The sequence below is a fragment of the Chiroxiphia lanceolata genome, chromosome 1, assembly GCF_009829145.1.
Source record: "Chiroxiphia lanceolata isolate bChiLan1 chromosome 1, bChiLan1.pri, whole genome shotgun sequence".
Taxonomy (NCBI): Eukaryota; Metazoa; Chordata; class Aves; order Passeriformes; family Pipridae; genus Chiroxiphia; species Chiroxiphia lanceolata.
In genome coordinates, this window is record NC_045637.1 from 146,072,838 (window position 1) to 146,094,792 (window position 21,955).

General features: G+C 40.1%; 2 protein-coding genes across 5 annotated transcripts in view; one reads left to right on the forward strand and one right to left on the reverse strand.

Moving 5' to 3' along the window:
- WDR60 (WD repeat domain 60) overlaps positions 1-8,063 on the reverse strand; it is a 31,835-nt gene extending 23,772 nt beyond the window's left edge. The window contains exons 1-6 of one of the 2 annotated variants that reach the window (XM_032702343.1): positions 7,852-8,063; positions 5,071-5,124; positions 3,800-4,226; positions 3,186-3,238; positions 2,254-2,577; positions 919-977 (exon numbers count right to left, since the gene is read on the reverse strand). In XM_032702343.1, the coding sequence (XP_032558234.1) occupies positions 919-977; positions 2,254-2,577; positions 3,186-3,238; positions 3,800-4,226; positions 5,071-5,124; positions 7,852-7,866 (932 nt within the window). In that variant the 5' untranslated portion in view covers positions 7,867-8,063. The remainder of the gene's footprint in view (positions 1-918; positions 978-2,253; positions 2,578-3,185; positions 3,239-3,799; positions 4,227-5,070; positions 5,125-7,851) is intronic. The other variant, XM_032702335.1, reaches the window with a different exon arrangement.
- Positions 8,064-15,918: 7,855 nt separating this feature from the next.
- The window catches only part of ESYT2 (extended synaptotagmin 2), an 80,039-nt gene continuing 74,002 nt past the window's right edge, over positions 15,919-21,955 (forward strand). The window contains exon 1 of one of the 3 annotated variants that reach the window (XM_032687329.1): positions 15,919-16,353. In XM_032687329.1, coding sequence (XP_032543220.1) covers positions 16,003-16,353 — 351 coding nt within the window. In that variant the 5' untranslated portion in view covers positions 15,919-16,002. The remainder of the gene's footprint in view (positions 16,354-21,955) is intronic. The other 2 variants (XM_032687340.1, XM_032687351.1) reach the window with 2 other exon arrangements.

Sequence of the window (21,955 nt, forward strand, 5' to 3'; positions counted from 1 at the left end):
ATTAACAACCCACTCTGCTTCTTAACAATCTGTTTGATTATTTTACAAGTATCAGACTTCAAGAAGAGAATGTTTTGACTTCTTAAGTGACTATTCATATTGATAAACACGGGAAAAAGCAACAACAAAAATTAAAATTTTGCTGGATCCTGTTGTAACAAATTAGAATGATTCAACATTAACAGTGCTTGAAGATGAACCAGGGTTTTGGGGCATCCCACTAAATCAGACTACCTTCCCTGCCATTCAGAAATGGTTCACTCTCTTTTCCCAGCTATGCACTTCAGAACGTTGTATAGGAATTTCACATGGCTGGAGAATTAAAGAGAACTGGAATATACAGGAAACTTCTGTAAGATTTTATATTTTCTAGTAATAAAATTTAGAAATATAATCCTGAAATTTTACTGAGGATGACTTGGACCTTTCCCTTTGATATACAACTGCAAAATTGTTATATATATCTCTAATGTTTTAGATACTATCCAGGATAGGAACTAAGTATAAATATTCAAATTAAAATAAACAACATAAGGGAGTCCTATACAGTTCATCATGAACCTTATATGTGTCCACATGACTGTATAGTGAACTTGCAGGTGGTAAAATACAGCATTTCTGTCTTCCAAACTAAGTGCCCAGATTAATATACATGCAGTTTGCAAGGACTGCAAAATAACTCTTGCTACCATGGGATACAAAACAAATAAATGGAATATATAGACATACATTTTTATCTGAATCACCTTAGGGGCAAAACACTTTTTTTTTTTTTAATCGCTATTGTATTGGGCCTATGAAAAAAATTATATTCACCTCACATATCTGAGATCAAGAATTCATGCATATTGGTTTGGTGGTAAATGAATTTTAGTGGATACTGTCTAGTATATACTTATTTTAAATCTCTGAATTTACCTTACATGCTGATGGCTTGTTTCCTCTTGAATCCTCTCCTCCTTTTTGTATTCGCTGGTCTGTAAAAGAAGTCACCATATTCATGTGTCAGAAATGTTGGGAGGAAATATATATATGAACCTGTATTAGTAACAGTGTTATCAAACAGTAAGAAAGGTCTCTAATTAATTGCTTCAATGACATTTTTTATTTCAGTCATTGCTTGTAAAATCTTCTGAAAAACTCGTAGGGACAATGGATTTGTTCCAAACAAAGAGATTTTAACAGTTTATACTCCAACAATTTACACAAATAGGACCCAGGGACAGAGAAACAGTCTCAGGCACTTTCAATACCCAGTATAGGGACTTGACTCTTAAATTCTGTATTATGAAGGTCTCACTAAATTTGGAAATGTATTCAATAAGTTGCTTAACACAAAAGTGCTTGTCTCTATCCATGAACTTCAGAAAACCAAGCATAACTCTGGGACAGAAGCATCATTGTGTACGTCCTGTAACAGCTACTTGAATAAATTTCTAAGGAAGCCAAATCTTGAGCAAGCTCCTGATAGACTTTTGTTGCCTGCTGCAGAAAGTCAGTCACAGGAATCACTCAGGGTGGGTCCCTACACCCAGGATGACTAGTTTTTCACTAGAATACATATTTCTGAAATTTTATTTGAGAAGCCTGTACATCTTCACTCTTTAGGCACTAGCCTAGACCATCATCATAGTAATATGTTCCATAAGACTTATTTGTTTTTAAGAGTTACAAATTACTAGATATTCCTTCTCTCATTCTTGTAGAATGAATACTTACAAAAACCAGTAAAAAATTCCAAGGTTTTGATTAAGTCTCTAGGAATATAATCATGCTCTATATTAGAAACATAAAAGATATGCTTCAGAAGTAGAGGAAAACCCCACAAATATGAGGGGTCTACACCCACCTGCCTTCTTGTGACTTAGATGGATGTGCTCCCTTTATACACAACACGGAAAATAGCTTCTATTAAAATCATATTTTCTTTCTATAGAGATAGCCAATACACTTGAGTGGACCTCAAGCCTAATGACAGTTTCACTTCAAGGCGTTTGTAAAAATTTCAAAAGTCATAGCAATAAAGAATTTTATGCATAAAAGATGTTTCTAACATAAGCAAGTTTCTTGATTAAATTGAATGGGAAGAATCAGCTCTGCATTACAATACTTAAATACAGATGTAGTGTTTTAATCTACCACTTTGGTCTCAAATTTCAGAAAATGTTGACTTACAATCCCAGATTTTTATTACTCTCCTATCTATGATGAATTGAGAATTAAAGTAAGCTATAATGTTTTAACAAAACCTACCCTTAGATCATGCTTCTTTCTTTCATTGTCTCTGCTTTTTATTCTCTCATTAACTTCTGCTGCTTGTCCTTCTCTGTCTCCATGGGAAGATCCCTCTTTAGACCTCCTTGATTTATGTTTTTCTTCCTCTTCCTTTCCATACCGTTTATGACTTCTCTCTTTTGAAAGCCTCTCTTTTTCTGGCCCAACAGAATGTCCTTTTTTTTCTCTATGTTTTCTTTCACCCTCTTTATCCAACTCTTGATCTTTCTCTAACCTGTGTACACGTTCACCTTCAACTTTGTAGGCTAAAAATGTGTCAATTTTCCTTCTTGCATCATTATCCTGGAAAGAGAAAAATAACATTAAAGGGTTAGAAAGTTCTCCAGGACTGTTTTATTTTCATAAATCTATCCATTTTTGACCATTAGAATGATGGATTTATAAGTACTTAATCTTTCTGTCACATGGATCTTCCAGCCACTTTAATTTCTTATGATAGCAAGTTTCAATTATTATAGCACTTGAGATTCTGATAGTTCTTCTGGGACATATCATACTCTGCTACACAAAATTCTTTGGACTACATATTCTTCACAAAAAAATTTGATTCTTATTTACTAGGTGGTCTAAAATCAAGTAGGATGTATCAATTACCCTTGTAATAAAGTCATAAATACCAAATGGAAATTTTTGATTTAACTGTGCAAAAATGAAGCACTGTTTGCTATGAAAATTTTATTTAATGTTTACTTTAAAAAAAAAGAATAAAGTATTTCCTTAAAACAGAATAGCTGAGATATATTTTTATGTGTTTTGTACACTTGTGAGCACCTTACTGTCTATGCATCTCTAGGATTTCTCAAGAAATGGAGTCTGATCCAATTTCTTCATTATTCTACAATTTTATCTTATTGTGTTATGAAACATTTCACTACCTTCCCTTCCTTTACCTTCTTTTCTTTATGCCTTCTTTCTTGCTCTTCACTTCTTGTTTTTTCCTCCTCTAGAAAACAGATGTATAAATTAAGGAACAAACTTTATAATACTCAAACTCTATACATAATTAACTCTAGCATGCAGAAAATAGTATTTCAGTGACGTGTTTTCTCTAACACAAAAGCTTTCGAAAAAGAAATTAATATCCTGTTGAAATTCTCTCTCCAAAGCTGGTTACTCCTTTCCTAATGTTCTCAATTGTCCTGTGTAATGGCAGGAGTAATGACACGTGCTACTAACTTCAGCAGTCACCCTGCAGGTTGGGGATTCAAACAGTCACTCAGTAGAGAATGTCTGGGCAGGAAGGTTCTTGTTGTCTTCAAGTCAACTGACCAACAAACCCAGTGATATCCATCCTCCGTTCAGAGGAAGGGAAACAAGTATCACTTTTTTTTAGAAGCACTAAAATAAAACTAGGTTACCAAAAGATTCTCTAAAGATACACCTGTCAGTAGGCATTCACACCTACCTGTCTTCATCCACTCCGTACAGATGGGGTATGGATTCAGAGTATTCCGATCTAAATATCAAATATTTCCAAGGACAAAAGCAACCTAAAGCAACTTACCCAAACGATGCCTGCTTTCTCTTCTTCTGTGATGTTCTTTATGTCCTCCTTCAAGTGATTTCAGATTATTTTGTGTATCTATTTGCTTTATCTCATGTCTCTCAAGCTTTTTGTCTCCTCTATCACTCTCCCTATCTTTATGTCTGGGTACACTGTATCTTTCCTTCTCCAAATGTGGCTCTTGAAGCTTATCTCTGTATCTCTCTCGGTCTCCTCTCTGGTGCTCTTTTCCCCTTTCTCTCTCTCTCATTTTATCCCTGTCTCTCTCACTAGATTTAAGCCTCTCTCTCTCTCGTGTTCTTTCCTTGCTCTTCCCTCTGTCTTTTCGTTCATGTTTATGAGTGTCTGTGTCAAGAGCAGACCTATCTTTCTGCAGTTTCTTTTCTCTGTGCTTTTGGTCTTCATTTTGACTATCTGGTTGTGATGCCTGAAATTAAAAAAAATCTATTGTTATAATTCAGCAATCTATTTTGATATTAATATATTCATGTGCAAAAAAAAAAAATTGGTGGGTTGCTAAATGTTCATTTGATTTCCCAAATCGCATTAAAATGCTGATCTATTTCTAGGCTTACTTTGTAAAATTACTAACACTATGTCTGTGGTTACTGTAAAAAGGACTAATAAATGGAATAATAATAAGATAGATAAGAAGCTTTTAAAAAATACAAAAAGAAGCTAATATGAATATTGATGGTGTGCCTGCCTGGAGCCTGAATGCTTGTTTGACCAGCAGATAATGTAATTACCAAGTTTAAAAATGCATGACAAACATGACAGTTGATGAAAATAAATACAATAGTATATACATATAGGAATGTGAGTAAGTAGACATAAAACAGAGCTGTAACTTGGATTTGGGTGGCCAGCAAGTTAGATGCTGTTGACTGCGGTGTGATTACCACAACAGAGTATTATTTCCATTTACTTAATTAAGAAATTCATAGAGCAACCTTATACGACCTGTGTAGCTAGAAACAGCTGAATGGCCCTGCCTCTGGATACCCTTGGACTAGACAGATTCCAGAACAGTCAGTGTGACAAGGAAGTTAGCAGCTACATGTTAAAGATCTGTACTGTTTGTATTTGATGGTGCAGATTTAAAGTGCCTGGTGCACCAAAAAGCATTAAAGAGAAAGAGCTGCTATAGATCCCACAAGGCAGAGTGACTCACAGAACAAGCAGGCAGCCCTGTGTGTTTGCACCATCAATAAATTCCAGTGCTGTAAGGTAACTTAACATCCAGACTAGTAGAAATAAAATAAAATCACCTTAAGATGTTTCCTAAGTTCTTCTGATTTCCAAGTATCTTCTTTGGTTCTTCTCTAGAGCAGAAAACACAGAAAAGCCTGAGTAATTAATTTGCAAGGAGAAGTACATCATTTAACAACTAACAGTATTTCAAAGGAAAGAATCAAGGTGTATATGGGAAGTATCACTGAGTTTTTTCATGCAAACAGTAATTTGATTTAGCTCTAAGGTCTATTTACAGTAAAGCTGACCTGACTGGACCTGGAAGAGGCCTAAAGTTCAGATTACATGTGTAAGTTAACTGCCACATGAAATATTTGTATGTAGCACTGAAGAAGCAAAAAGATAATGAAACTAATCAAAGCACACATGATTACACTGGCTGTCTCACAAGAGTGCTCTCTAGGTTATATTTCTTTTATCCTTATTTGCAGAGTTTCTACCCTTGACTGCTGCTAAAAAGACTAAACTAAAAAAATCATCTTCTTTGAGATCACTAAAGCAAAGGAGAAATTTTAATCTATTGAATCTTTTAACTAATTCATTGGAGAATGATGACTATATTCAAAGTGATGTGATCAGGCTACCCTTATTCTCAAATACAGACTTAACTGCTAAAGATTAACAAAACACTCGCTGATAAATTTTGGAATGATGAGCTGCATTGGTGGAAGAAAATAAACATATGATGCCTATTTTTTTGTTAATTCATATGTAAGCAGTATTTTAACAGTATATTTTAATTTTTTATTTACTCTACATGAAAAAACCCTTGTCTTTTCAAACTTAGAAGATTGTAGTGGACTGGTAAACTTCATCTAAAGTTGATGAGAAGTGTCAAGAAGGAAGCCTTTGTAACAAAAAGAAAGTGCCCTTTAAGGTTTTTTTTTTTCTGATACTTAAAAAAGGGGGGGGGGGGGAAGTGCAAATATTTACTACTGCATAGTTAGATGAGAAAGGAAAACCAAAGATGATAATTTTCCTAAGTGAAGCTTCAACAAAGCCTAAGAAACTCAACAGAACTTGTATGAGTGTAACCTGGAAGGAATGACATGGATGAGAAGAGAACAGAATGCTGTATTATAGTCTCAAATAGTAACCTATTTAAAATCTCTAATATATATGATCATGTTTTGGTTTTAGACAAGATTTAGGTATATATCAGCAAACAAAGAAAGAATGCTAATGATGTTAATAGTCTAAAACCAGCATAACCAACAGACAACATCAGACTGAGATTTATTTCAAAGCTGAGGCAAAAAGCACTCAGCAAACGTTCAGAGCTGATTCTCTGGCACCCAATAATATGCATTTGCCAGTTTTCAGATTTCACCTCCTCCCCCCACCAGAATCTGTTGCTTTTCTATATGATGGTGTTTCACTTAAATCTCTGCTTTTGCAGGAGACCAATAAAAAGGCAGGTATTTTATGAAGTTTAAAGAAACTTAATACCTTTGAGACCACTGTAAGTAAACATACACACACAAAAATGTTTAAAACAAACTTTCAAAGGATTTATTGAAGTTTCTCATCTGTCTGCTAATTTAAAAGTACTTACACATGTACCTATATACTCATTTAAATCCAGATTAAGATTAGTTATTTCAATGACACAGGGGCTTAATTCATCCACCTGAGAGCATTCAGCTCACATAAAATGCCACAGATTTACTGAACTCAAAAAGTGCTATGAAAATTTTTACCATTTAAGAATCCATGCTTTAATCTAAACAAAAACTAGCCAGTGGAACAAGGAACCTTGCTGTTTTAGATAAACTCCTCAAAGGAGATCATAAGGCATTTCTCCATGTACAAGAAGATTAGAGGTTTTCAGAATGTAATGTTTAGTTTTTAACTAAGTTAAGAACCCAGTTCACCATAATTTTAAAGAAAAAGAAACCAAAGAGCAGTAAGAGAAATTTCTGTAGCTTTTAAAACAGAGAAAATTTTTTTTACATATAAATATTTATCTTTCTTATTTCCAATAATGAGCTGCCAATTTGAGAGCCCTCAACTAGGTAAGGAGCACGAGTGATAGAAGAGAAACAGCACAAGGAGTGTTCCTCCTACAGTGTGGCTGTTGGTGCCACTGTCTCTGGGTCTGTGGCACCAACACACCTGAAAAATATCAGATCAGAGTTTAACTTCCCATCACAATTCACTAGGCCATCCCTTTCAGTAAAAAGGTGACTGATGTACCACAGCTACTGAAACTAGATCTAAAATTTTCCAGAGGAATACTAATGCACCTTTTCACACCCCCTGCCCAGCCACTTTATTCCTCCTGCATTGTCTATCCAGCACGACCGCAAATTAATTAGTTGCAAAATCCAGACTCACACGACCGCAATAAAACTGGCTTGACACTTCTGCTTTTTCAAGTGAAAATGCAACACAGTAATTGATGTGTGCACGTGGTTTTGTTTCCTTTATTTTGGAGCTCTACAAACTTTCCATAATTTTAACACCTTAATGAGAAAGTGATGTGGGTTCCTAAAGAACTAAAACCTGACAATGAGTGGGTATTAAACTGGGTATTAAACATACTTTTATCTACAATGTGAAACGCGGGGTGTTTTCCTAAAGCACCTATCGCCTTCTGCAGGAAGGTGTGTGGCCGGTGCAGCCTCATCCCTGTGCTAGAGGGATAAAATTCCTTACGGCCGCTCTCAGGTGGGGGATTCCTGGGACAAACCGGTCCCAGCAGAGCCGCGGGGTTCTCGGGGTCGGCACAGGAGACACCGGCACTGTCCCCTGCCCTTGCCCCCGGGATTCCCGGCTCACCGGCCGCTTCCCCTCACCTTGTCCCCCTCCATGGGGGGGTCAGGAGGCCGCGTCCGGCCGGGCCGGGATCGGGAAGCGGGATCCGGGCGGCGCGTCCGGGCCCGCCTGGCAACCAGGGGGAGCAGCCGCTGGCCGAGCGATGGATGGCGCCGCCTGGGAATGCCGATATGGCTGCGGAGGGTCCTCCTCCCACGGTGAGCCCCTGTGGCCGAGTCGAGATCCTGGGATGCGTTAGGAGGGGCAGGGAGCAGGTCCTTAGGAGGTCGAGGGAGGCGGTCCTGCCCCTCCACTCAGCCCTGGTGAGGTCACATCTGGGCTCCTGCTATGTCTGGGCTCCTCAGTGCGAGAGAGACGTGGAGCTGCTGGAGCGGGTATAGCGGAGGGCAGCGAGGGTGATGAAGGGACTGGAGCATCTCTCTTGCGAGGAAAGGCTGAGGAAGCTGGGCCTGTTCAGCCTCGAGAAGAGAGAACTGAGAGGGGCCCTCATCAATGTGTATAAACGCCTAAACGGGGGATGCCAAGGCTCTTCTCCATGGGGCCAAGTAATAGGACAAGATGCACTGGGCAGAAGCTGATGCACAGGAAGTTCCATCTGAGCATGAGGAAGAACTTCTTTGCTATGCAGTGACTACACACTGGGACAGATTGTCCACAGAGGGTATGGAGTCTCCCTTACTGGAGATACTCCAGAACTGTCTGGACAAATCCTGTGCCATATGCTCTGGGACAACCTTCCTTGAGCAGGGAGGTCAGACCAGGTGACCCAACTGTCATATTCTAATTTCAGTAACTGTGGTACATCAATCACCTCTTTACTGAAAAGAGGTGAGTTAGTAAATTGTGAAGGGAAGACCAGATGACTCACTGTGGTCCCCTCCAACCTGACCCATTCTATGATTCTGAGCTGCGTTTCTGCAACTGGAGGGCTTGGACCTTGTGAGGTGGGGATGGGCCACACAGCTGGTCAGCCTTCAAGCACTGTTGTTCTCCTCTTCAGTACCAGCCTTTTATTAAGTGTATCATCAAACCATACCTCATCATGGCTGACTCACTTAGTAAAGTCGTGCATGATTCCTGCAGGGAAAACAAAAAAAAAAAATGAGGAAAAGAGTGAAATGCTGGATCTGCCATTTACCCAGAAGCTGAGTAGAGGCAGGTATGGAGAACACCTGTAGAAATAAATAAAAATGTTAATAATACTCCCCCAGTGACAATAGCAGAGCTGATTTCTGCAGCAAAGCACAAGTGGCAGCTCACCAAACACACGTGGCAGGCGCTCAGTCGTGGCCTGCAGGAAAGGCGTGTGCCATTTCACAGCAAGTATTTACGACCTATTAACACCCACAATTTAAAAGACCAGATGAAAATTCCTCTGGGTGCTTTTAACTTTGTTGCCCATTTTAAGATTGTAAAAAAAAAAAAAGTTAATATGTAACTGCTACTGATAATATTGACATTTGTAGAAAACTGACTACTGAGGGGGGAAAAAAAGCAAAGGAAGAGGCATTTTTGTATTTGAGAAACATTCTTGCCATAATTCAAGGGAAGCTTATCATGCTGACTTCAAAAAGATGAAATTTAACCCCCATTCTTGACCTTACATAGTCAGTTGACAAGTACATACAAATCCGTGATACCTTACCTCATATTCATGTTTCCAGAATACATTAAAAATGCTATAAAAGTTGCCTCACAGTCTGAACTGTGAAATATTTTCCTTTATCATGTAGCAGAAAAGCAAATCAAGCACGTAATTATAAGGAAAAAAAAACCCTAAAACAAAACAAAAAACTCACCTTGATATTTTATTTACCAAAGAACCCCAAACCACAAACAAACAAAAACACACACAAAAGCTCAACTAAACAAAAATAACTGCCAAACACACGATTAATTGCAAGTATGACTTTTAAGGGCTAAATTACATCCACTAAGTATAAACATATATGGTTACTAAACTATTTATAAACCTTCTTATGAGTTATTTATCTGGCGTTGGCAGAACAATAATAATCTACAAGCAGCTGGGTTGGGGCAACCCCCAGTGTCAACACAGGCTGGAGAGTGAACAGATTAAGAGTAGCCCTGCTGAGAAGGACTTGGAGATGCTGGTGGACAAGAGGCTGGACATGACCCAGTAATGTGCACTCACAGCCCAGAGAGCCAGTTGTGTCCTGGGCTCCATCCAAAGCAGTGTGGGCAGCAGGTCGAGAGAGGGGATTCTGCCCCTCTGCTCTGCTCTGGTGAGATCCCACCTGGTGCTGCCTCCAGCCCTGGGGGCCTCAGCACAGGAATAATAGCAACCTGTTGGAGCCAGTCCAGAGGAGGCCGCCAAGATGATTGGAGGGCTGGAGCACCTCTCCTAGGAGAAAAGGCTGAGAGAATTGGGATTGTTCAGCCTGAAAAGCAGAAGGTTTTAGGGTGACCTAATTGTGGCCTTCCAGTACCTGAAGGGAGCCTGCAAGAAAGACGGATGTTTTACAAGAGCATGTGGTGACAGAACAAGGGGGAATGGATTTAAACTAAAAGAGAGCAGGTTTAGATTAGACACTGGAAAAAAATTCTTTACTATGAGGGTGGTGAGTCACTGGAACAGGTTGCTCAGAGAAGTTGTGGATGCCTCATTACTGGAAGTGTTCCAGGCCAGGTTGGGTGAGGCCCTCATCAACCTGGTCTGTGGAAGGTGTCCCTGCCCATGTCAGGGGGGGTTAGAATTAGATGATCTTTAAGATCCCTTGCAACTCAAATCCTTCTATGATTCTATGACTTTATATCTTCTTCCCTGAACAAATTAAAATAGACTTACAAGCCTTCTTGAAGTAACGCAAAGAGCTCTTTAGCCAAGATGGTCATGGCGCTATGAACACACGGAACTTGACATCTGCTTAGGCAGGGATGCTCTACAGAAATGCTGTCCTATGTATAGAGACTAAAAGACAAAATTACCTTCTGACTGAACTTTAATAACAACATAGCAAATGCATATAAACAAACAAATGTGACAGTGATACCCAACAACTGGATAGAAGAAGCAGCTTTTCTTCAAGTTCTGTTTCTACCATCTAATCTATAGGCTATGCATATGTATTTACTACCAAAAACCAAAAAATCAGTTTTGACTGCCAATAGTTTTTTTCTTATCCCTATTAGAGTACACTAGTCGGGCAGCTTTAAGAGGACAATTACAGACGTGGTAAAGTGCCACTAGGGGGTTTGGAAAGAACTTTTCAAAACTTAAGCCCTAGGATCGAACTGAACCTGCTGCATGAGAACACAAGCTGGAATAACACCTTTGGAATAACTACTAAAATTTGTGCATGTTTAAATGTTTCCACCGTGTATTAAAATAAAGTTGCTCACCAATGTAGTGGAAAAAGTTAATAAATCAATAGTTTTACTGTTTTTATAAAAATGGGTGTGAGAGTCCAAGGAATACAGGCAATAAAATGACACAAACCTGTTGTATAAAAGGGCAGCACAAAAGAATGCCCTAGATTTTCTTTCCAAGGAAAGTGTTGTAAACAAGGGGTTTGATAGCCCTGGGAGTTTTAATACAATTTTAGCTTCTACATGTTTTTCTCTTGCCTGGCTTGGTACATATATATTCTTCTCCACTTGCACTGTTATCTGGAAAATTGGAATATAAAATAACTCAGATTTTTATATTATATGCTTTTCCTTTTTTCTCTCTCTTTTTTTGTCTGTGGATGTTTCTCCAAGTCTGTGAAGCATTGTTGCTTTTTCCTCACCTCCATATGGAATGACAAATGACAGCATTACACCAAAAAGTTACTGGAAATGTCACCCGTCAGAGGGACAATATGGCAATGCTCCACCATGCTTAAAAATAGTGATTCTTTTATGATAAAAAAGAAAACAAAGTTTTTTGTATTAAAGAAGAAACTTGCTGGGATCTAGGCTTTGTAGCTTTTCCTCTCCCTTTTTTTAACCAATTTCTGCTGAGGCCTTTTGAAGATGAGAAGAAAACTCAAATACTACTAAGAGTCGCGGTGTGTAGATGACCTCTTGCAAAGCGTTCAAAATGCTTTTGTTAGTCCCCCAGGTTCATAAATAGAAACAGAAAAAAATGTGGATCTCTGAGGTAAAGTTTGTGTCTTTAATTTAGAACTAAAAAAGAGAGAAAAAAGAAAAGGAGACTATAATTATTGTGAAAACTTACTAAGAAATACATTTTAGTGGAAAATATTTTTGTCTTCAGGAACAATAAATATTTGAGGATCTTGTCTTAAGAGTAGAATTTATGCATTCAGTGAAACTGATGCCAGACTGGGTGATACCAAAGATCAGGCATTTATGGTTTTGCTCCAAACAGCAGAAGCTCAGGTATTGTAGAGTCTTTTGACTCTTCTTTCTGCTATATATTAGATAATTTGAAACAGACAGAAAATATTTGTGCTCTATACTGGATAATCTGAAGCAGGTTGACACAGCTGGATAAAATCAAACACAGAAGTAGAGAACATTCCATCATGTGAATCTACCAGGATGAAACTCCATGTAAACTATGTTTTCATTAATAATTCCATTATTTATTTTTTTTTTAGGAAAAAACTCCTGAGGAAACATTTCTATTCAGTATAGATTTCTCTTCAATAGCTAAAAATCTCTACATAGAGATCAGACTGAAATAATGCTGCTGGGTAAAATAAGGTGTAATACCAAATACTGTGCTTCAGGAAGATTAACTGTTACTGAAAATGGTCCAAAAGTATCAATTAAATTGCTTCCAAAACATGTTTTCTTGTCTGAAATCAAAAAAAGTGAGGGACACTTAGGTTTTCTTTTTCACCATATAAATTGAATTTTGCCAGTTTTTCTCATCCTCAAAAACCCAGACGTACAAATTAGTTATTCTTCAGAATAACTTCTTTTGGGAAGTTGTTCTGAAGAACAGTGCCAGGTTTTTTTACTGGGTAAAAAAAATTATCATGGTAAACTGGTGTGATGCAAGATAAAGATAAATGTAGGATGACACTGCTTTGACTGCAACAAAAGCTACCGAGTTTGAAAAAGCAAAAATGAATCCATTAAAAAGGAGAAACAAACACATTTGGCTACGAATGGATATAAAGGAATACTGCAAGCAAAAAGTATTAATTAAAATTCTAATAAGGCAAAAGACCTACAAAAGCAGGCTATGAAAAGAATAAATATTATCTAAATGAGTTAAATATAATCAGCTCTGTGGCTGATACAATTCACTATAGGATACTTATGGAAAAGTCAGAGTAATCTCTGAGCCATAAGTGACTATCTTCAAGAGTTCCTGATGCATTGAAGACTGCTATCGTAAATATTTAAATATAGGATCAGGAAACGTGAATTAACAATTCCAAGATTCTTGTGCAAGATTCTTAGACAACTTATGAGCACCAAAAAGATTAGAATAAACAAATAACTTGTGTTTATCCAGAACATTTTATGAAAAACTTCATAACAGACTAACTGGCCCTAATTTATCCCCTGGCAGCAGAGTTTATATCTTGATTTTAACAAGGCTCTTTTGTCTCTATTGTAACACTGGGTATGCTAATTTCATACCACCCAGTCTCTTCATCCAAGCACTGTGTGGGCCCAAGTCAGTCATCTACACAAGTTGTAAGAAGTCAGTGGTTACCTCTTTATCAGAACTTTCTATTGATGTTACAGATAAATGTTATCAAATTCATGCTACAGGATCTTGCTTCTGTTTTCCTATTTGATTGGCACATTGTCACCCACTTTTAATTCTGATAAATCAAACTTCCATATAAATTAATTACTTACTCTGCCCAGGATCATTGGTAGGCTGTCAGATCTAAAATTATGTTTGTTATCCTAATGCTACTACAAGATTAATATTTTTCCTGCAGTGTTTCTCTGGTGTATTAAATCTGATTGTATGGGGTACTCTAAACTCTATATCCACTTCATTTGCAGAATACACACTGGACATACAGGGGAGCAGAATAAGATGCAGCATATAGTAAAATGTGAGTTGGCAAATGTCACATTAATTCAATCACTTTTTTTTTTTCACTTTGACTTTTCCTTTTGGTTTGTGGTACAGTTTGTATTCTGCTTGAGGTACTGTGAAGCCAGATAGGGAAGTAAAATGGAGCAATGGAGCCAAAGAAGAACAAAGAGCTTGAAAAAATGATAAAATATTAATAGTATTGGTTGGAATGGAGGGAACCAACATATATTATGTCCATTTGTACCAGGTGTTACTGAAGCTCAGGACTGAGGAGTTCACATTAAAGTTTATGTAAGCTAAATAAGTAACTAGAAGAGGAATTCAATAAATGCAAAAAATCACTTAGATTTACGGTGGTTTGATATTACTGGTGTCCAAAGGTGTCACAGCATCATACTTCATACCCCCAGTTTAAGATAACGAGCTTTTATAGAGTCTTAAGATGCTTTTCACTCCTCTTACTGTAACAGCCTGTGGGTTTTTTGAGTTCACTAGAAGGCCCAAAGTAAGTAGATTGTAATTTCAAAGTTTGGATTTCCATGTAGCTGTAAACCATTGATTTTGTTACTCCTTTTTGTATCATTTGGTTGTTCTGAATTTTCATCTTGAGTAACCTAATTACACAGGTGGAGAACATACACTGTCAATAGTAAAGAGGAAGCAAAGAAGAGCAACATGAGTCTCTACCTAGAAATTGTTTTTGCTTAGAGTGGTCCATTGTGTCTTGTTGCAGGCACGGAGGGAATTTGGAAGGATGAGAGAACAGAGCAGCACATTCGGTTGTCAAGATACGGATTCTTTTTCCAATTCTGCTGTGCAGCATCAAGCAAGCAACTTTTCTATTTGTGCTGTTGCCTTTCGACTTTCCATTTCTCTGGATAATTGAGATGAGGCTGCTTTTGCTTCTTAAGGAAATGCAGCTTAGGCAGCTTTCCGATTTGTCCATTTGTATGTGTTTTCATAACTTTCCAGCCTATTGGCTAAGTTCATTCTCCCCTCTTCCCTGCCTGCAAATATCGAGTCTGAAAATCCTACAAATTTTGTGAAAATTGGCAGATGAAGAGAGGAGAAAGGACCCTCATTCGCACTAAGTGAAAGGTGAGCTATTTAAAGCCAAAATAAAAAAAAAAAAAAACCAACAACAAACTCCTGGTAAATGCTGAATTTAATCAGCCAGCGCGTACTAGCAAACTGATTAGGACACAGCTAAGGACAAGCAACAGCTGCCCCTTATGAAAGTGGCGGCTACAATAAAGTTATTAAAAACATAAAGGAATGATAGGAGGAATGATGTGGGAACCAGGTGCTGTTATGTAAAAGGGATAGAGGAGACAAGCCTGTTATAAAATCACCTTTTCAGTTTAACGTGTAAGGGTTTACAAATCCCAAGATTGACGGTGCCACCCTCGGTACTCCTGTGTGTTAACAAGATGACAGAGGAGGCAGCTTTACCCGAGGATGTGAGAGCAGAGCTTCAGGAAACACCTGTTGTGACTAAGGCGCGGGGTGACCCGACCCCGGCTCCTCTGAGTTATTGATCAGTCGGTCCTTTAGTAATACCCCTCAACGGGGAACAGAGAGAAACACGAAGGGTTCACCGAAGGGTGTGACAGGTAGAAAGCATCCAGCCGCATACGTGACTGAAGAGAACGGTGCGGTTTGCCCGTGAGGGAGCAGATACACACACTCTCACACACACACATACACACTCCTTGGCTCGCTGCTCCTGCTCCCGCCACCCAGCAGGAGCCCATTTCCTCGCGCCCCTCTTCGCATTCCCGGAGGCCGCGCAGCCCCTGGGCGGAGGGGTCTGAACCTGACCGGTGTCCCGCGAACCTCCCTCCTTCCCAGGCCTGGAGGGAGGGATGAGCGGGCCGGGAGGGAGCCGCAGCCGCCCGGGGCGGGGGAGGCGGCGGGGCAGAGGCGTTCGTGCGGCGGCGGCGCCAATAGCGGCGGCCGGGGCCGGGCCGCCTCCTCCCGACGGCGGCGGCGGCGGTCGGGGCCGGGCCGGCAGAGCCCGGAAGCGGCGGCGGGCGGTGCCGGAGCGCGGTGAGCGGGGCCGGGCGCGGGATGCGAGAAGGCGCCGCCGCCGCCCTGCCCCCTGCCCGCTCGCAGCCAGCGCCCCGGCAGGAGGAGGAGGAGGAGCGGCGGGAGGAGCGGCAGCAGCAGTAGGAGCCGCCGCTGCGGGAGCATGAGCGGGGCCGCCGCTAAGCAGCCCCCCGGCGCGGGGTCCGCCGCGGATCCCCCCGCGGAGAAAGCGGCTGCTGCGGACCCTGTGCAGGAGCCACCGCCGCTGCTGAGCGTGGACGTGACGGGCTTGGTGTCGCAGTTCGCGAGGAGCTTCGTGCTGATCTTCCCCGTGTACATGCTGGGCTACCTGGGGCTGAGCTTCAGCTGGGTGCTCATCGCCCTGTGCGGGCTCTTCTGGATCCGCAGGCACCGCGGCGGCAAGAGCTCCCGCTTGGGCCGGGCGCTCGCCTTCCTGGAGGACGAGGAGGAGGCGGTGCGGCTCAGCGTCTCCTCCGCGGATCTGCCTGCGTGGGTGAGTGGCCAACACCCCTCGGCGCTGCCGGGAGCACCCGCCGGGCTGGGCCCTGCTCCCTCCCCGCGGCGGTGCCCCCTCCCCGGGCTGCGCCACAGGCCGGAGGCCGGAGCCCCAGAGCCGGCCTGGCGGGGAGGGAGGGAGCGAGGGCGTGAGGACATGGCATCTCCCGCGCCCCACGGCTGCTCGCCCCGGTTCGCCAGCCTCTCCCGAGACTCAGCGTCCAAAGGCGGGAGCGGGCGGGCAGTGTCCCTTCTCTGCCTTCTTCCCTCCGCCGGGGTGGCCTGTCCCTGTCCCCGCTCCGTCACCCCCGCGGCGCTGCCGGGCGGTGACAGCCCGAGCCTGCCATGGCCGGGGTTTCCCTCGCAGAAATAAACTTTACCGCAGGGTTTGCGTTTCTCTCCCCTCAGGTGCCAAGTGAAGCGCACGGCTTGGCTGTGGCGAGGTCTCTGTACAGCACTCGGATGTCGCGGCTCGGGCCGTTTCTTGCAAAGTTGAGATGAGAGGCAGAACTGGGTTCTTAACGCTGTCAGGGCTTTCAGTAGAGCGTTACCTAATGGGGAGTGACATAGAAATGAGGTGGTGTTTCTGAAAGGTTTCAGGGCTGTGACATGACTGAGGTGCAGGGGCTGCGATGGCTTTATTTGTGCATTGATGTGAGGTTTTTAAAAGGCTTTCTCTGAATCTTCCTCTGAAAGTTTCAGGATTTATAATAAGTCTTCAGAACTACAGTTTTTTATTTTTTTTTTTTAGTTGAAATCGGGCTTCCAAGTTGAACTCCTTTTTTTTGTGATTCTTCTTTTGGAGGATTAACAGTGTTTTGGGTAGGGCTGACAGCCACCCGCCAGTGCCTGTGAGCATCCAGGCCTCCGTGTGCCCTGCGCTGGCCCTGGGATGTGCTGTGTGGAGCTTGCTGCTCTCATAGCTTCCTTAGTGAAGCCGTGAGGGTTTCTGTCAATTCTTTCTATGCTTCGTTGAGTACTTTCTGCTCCTCAGCTGTAGCCATCCACCTCTCTGCCAGGGAGTGTTCTTTGCAGTGACTGTGCATCAGGCACTATTGAGATGATGAGAATCCAGGTAGCTGTTTTCATGCTATCATATTGCAATGCCTGATGTGACCTGTCCTAGCTCTACTGAGGAAGTTATGGAATAGAATATAGTGGATAGGTGTCAGATGGGAGTCTTTTACTCCTGCTTGTCATATCTTTCACCAAAGTTTTAGTGGAAGATCATGATAAAAATGAGGATAGTGTGCAAGAGAGACTAAATGGTTTTACCACTTGGAGATGTGTGTCTCAAACAATCTAGTTAAAAGCTCTTACGTTAGCTCTGTGTTGTCTTTGGTTTCCTTCCCTGTAATCACACAGCAATATCGTGGAAGTGTTCTGACTTGATGCATTTAAAATGAATTAGCTGTAGCTAGATTTGTTGTGGAGGGCTGTATATAGTAACTGTTTACTGGTAATTAAGCCGTAGAATTTCAAGCTTAGTGCTGTGCATAAGTTTTATTTTAAGGTGCAATTTGTTACCTTTGATAAAAGTGCAATTAATTCCTATGTTGAGTTGTCCAAATAACTAAACATTGAGAAAGGGGCCTCTTAACTGAAGTCAGAGGCAAAAAAAATGATAGAGAGGAATGAGTGCTGGCTGCAAGCACCTGCATATACTGTGGCATTATGAGGAAGCAGCTGATCAATATGCAGAGTTTCCCCAAATGTGTGACCTTCTCACACACCAGCTAGCAGAGATTTTGTAAATCATTGTTTGTTGGTTTTGGGTATAGGGTGTTTTTTGTTATTTTTTCCTTCCATTTTATTCATCTTTTTAAATTTTAAAGATCATGGTTCTTTTCTTTCTGCTGACACATATGCTATATTCTGGAAGTATCATGCTTCCAAATAAATGTAGCTTCCAGATTAAATGCAATCTGGAAAAGGAAGAGTTCTGAAAACTGAAGGCCCACTTAAATCAAAAGTAGTCTTCAATGTCTGCTGTCATTAAGGTTTATATGATCCTTTTTGCTGCTTCTGTAATATGTCTTGAATAACTGCTGGTTTTCTTCCTTCTGCAGTAGTGTGTTGTCTTGGAGATTCATGGATTTCATATTTCCAGTAAGAGCTAATGGATGGTATATGGAGCATTACATCTGTTTAATAGGTATCTACTTATCCATCTTAATGCAAACTCCACACTGAAGTACATTCCCTTGGTTTTTGGTCAGGGAAATAAACTTTAAATTACTTGAGTAGGACAGTGCTGTGTTTTAAATATTGGAAACTTATTTTAATCTTCTGAGACAGAAACTGAGATGTAATAAACCATTTTTCAATAAAAGTTTGTGACATCTCAAACATTTATTTGACATGTGGTGTCTTTCTGAGTCCTTGATTGGAAAAGAGCTTTAGCTTCATGTGTGATTTCCTCCCCACCACAGCTACCTTGGGATTGGCTGCTGCTTTAGTGGTTCGTGTTAAGTACTCAGTAATACTGCATTGAGTTATTTATTTTTAAGTGAGTGATGATTTCAGGAGAATTTTTTTTCTGCTGGCAATATGCTCAGTTGCTATTTGAAAGTGATACCGTTGTGCTATCACACTAGAGTTTGTAATGTTAATTATTTGTTTCCTAAATTAGATCTATTTCTTCCATAACCAGGTGGTTATACAGTAGGAATATTCTGTACTGTGCATGTAAAATTAATTAATTCAACATGAGTACAAGTTATGTATTTTAAAATGTCAACACTGAATTATCTAAAAAAAATGTACACGCAAAAAGATATTGCAGTTACTGTCTTAAAAAATAAGATCTGTACTCATAGACTTGCTAATGTAGTTAAAACTCTGCTGTATGTTTGGAAGATGTCATGGATTATATGGGGTGGGAGGGAGCAGAGGTGGGTGCTTTTCTAAATAATTTAAAACTAGGCAGCTGAACTTAAAACAAGAAAAAATTGGAGGTCAGTGTGGTCTTTGAATTTAAGACGAAAAAATCTTTACATGAAGACATTTCCCCTTTTCTTAGCAACATTTTAACATACTAGATGTATTTTATACTGAAATGTATATAATTTAGATGCAAACATATAAGAAAAGTGGCAGTTTATTGCTACTTACACAATTGAAGGTAGGAAACCAGGGCTCTAAATTTTTAAAGGCCTGGTATCATGTTGCTTTTTGAGACAGTAATGAAATTTCATAATCTAAGTGATATAGCAAATCTACTTTGTTCTTTCTCAGAACAACCAAAAAAGTTAAGCTAATTTTGCCATTTGAGGGGTTTTGGTTGCTTAATGTGACTTTTATCACATGCCAACATATCATGTTTGACATGTTTTCGGGTTAGTGAAACTTTGACTCCTGTTTTCTTTAACATGCAGATAAAAAGCTGTGCTGAATTTGTTTTCTGCAGATTAAATGTAAATTTGGCCTGGTACCAGGAGCTGTATCTGTGTGCAGTCTGTCAGCAATCAGCAGGCGACCAAAATAGGAACAAATCTTAGTATTTTTAAAAAATTGATTCTGAAAACAGATTTAGACAATTTTCTTCATATCCCTAAGCATGTATTATACAGGAACTGAAATAGTGTACATGACTGTAGTAAAAGTACTGCCGTATTAAAACATTCATTGCAAGTCTGCTGTGGCATTTTGGGTCCTACAGATTTGCTTAAATTTCTGCTCTAGACTGGAGTGTTTTCAGTTTTTTCCCCACTTGTTTTTTTTCGTCTTCCACCTAAGAAAAAGGAAAAAGCCTGCCTAAACCTAAATAGGTGTCTGCTCATCTTTTTAACTTAGCTGATATAGAGTCCTATTGTTAAGAAATTTGCTGAGTCTTCCTTCTTTTGGGAAGTTGTATGAAATCCTTGCAGACTGTGAGTATTGTGGGTTACCACTGAACTGCTGTCCCACCACTGCCCCTCGAAGGAGGAGGTAATGTCAGCATGTACCCTTTTTACTTGATACTGATATATAACTACATAATCAATACAATAATATCACCCCATGTTTAGTTGAGTGTTTTTGTTTTGGTGATGCCAAGTAAAGTATGACTTCAGTGGTAGTTGGATGTTTCTTAGTTGAGTGTTGTGTTGAATGTTGAACAAACTGCGAGTGTTTAAGGGATGGGAAACTATTCTGACTAAAAGCAGACTTCAGAAAGCATGTGTGGAAAAGGAAATTGGGATTTATAACTGTAAAATTGTTTGTGTTTAGACTTGTGTTAGAATAAAATATGGATACATACTTTTCTCCCACTCACCAAACCATTCCATGAGCTTCCTGACAGATGCTCCGATTTTATGGTTAGAGCAACAAAAACTGTGTTTTATGGGTATTGGGAAGGCAGAGCCAGTGCTTGTGGAAGAAAAATGGTTAGTTGGCTCTAACTGCGGGATCACACCTATACTGAGTGACATTGGCAGAGAGGGTTGAGGTGATTATGCTCTTATGTGTATTTGATATGAAGATTTCTGAATGATTTAGAATCAAACTTACTAACTGGATCTTAAGATAGTTCAGGACAGGAATCTCCAAAGAATCCCTGCTGATGGACATTAAGTATGTACTCAGTAAACCTGATAAACAAGTGGACTTCTGTAATACAATGTGTGTTTTTATTTGCCATAGAACAAAAAGATGTTCCTCTTAACTTATAATTATACCTTTGGTTAACGATGTTAATGCTGTAGCTGTAGGAACTGTGGGTTGGGTTTTTGTACAGCATACAGAAATATGAAGACACTGAGGCATTGGGATTCATTCTTCTGATCCTTTCTCCAACCATTTGTTGAGCTTGTTAGATTGAATTTGCCAAGGGGTGATTTATAAGAAAAATTACTCTGAGGTACAGTTATTTAATGCCAAGCAGGATCTAATCAGTTTTGATGGGGAGCAGACGTGTGCTCTGGGCTGCCAGCCTGCATCTGGGAAGTATGAGGAGGTGTGGGTAAGAACAGAATAATAACTTGTGAGTACTTAACAACCGAAGTCCGTGTCCTCCTTCTGCCTGATTATTTTTCCTTTTACACTGCCTTCTGTTCTAGGTGATTCACAGTGTATGAATACATACATGTGTGTACTGTGGGTTGTGTGTGTGTTTGTGGTTAGGTTTTGTTTTTAAAGGAAGAAGTTTAATTTGGTTCAGTGTTACTTACTGTAGTTAAGGTAAACTGGGTGACTTCCTAAGAGTATCCCATAGTTAGGAGACATGTGAGTGATGGCTCTGGGAATGGAGAACCAGAGGAAAAAAAGGCATGTTGGACAATGGATCATATCTCCCCATTTCTCAAAGTTTTCAAAATGAGTGTGTTAAAACTGTGCTGAGATGATGCCTGTCCCATAACATCTTCTCTCACGTAGTACTGTGGTAAGAGCCACTATGTGACTCATATATAAAGATCCATTTCCAGAATATTTCTGGTCAAAAGCCACATGTTGAGTTGATGTTTATGGACATGATATCAAACTACTAAGGAAAAATATGACACTGAAAGTATTATTATGCCTCTTGAACTGTTTGTAGGTGCCACAGGCCTTCTAAATATGTATGTATCATACATTTTTTCTCATATAACAAACTATTGTTACATAAAAATTATTAC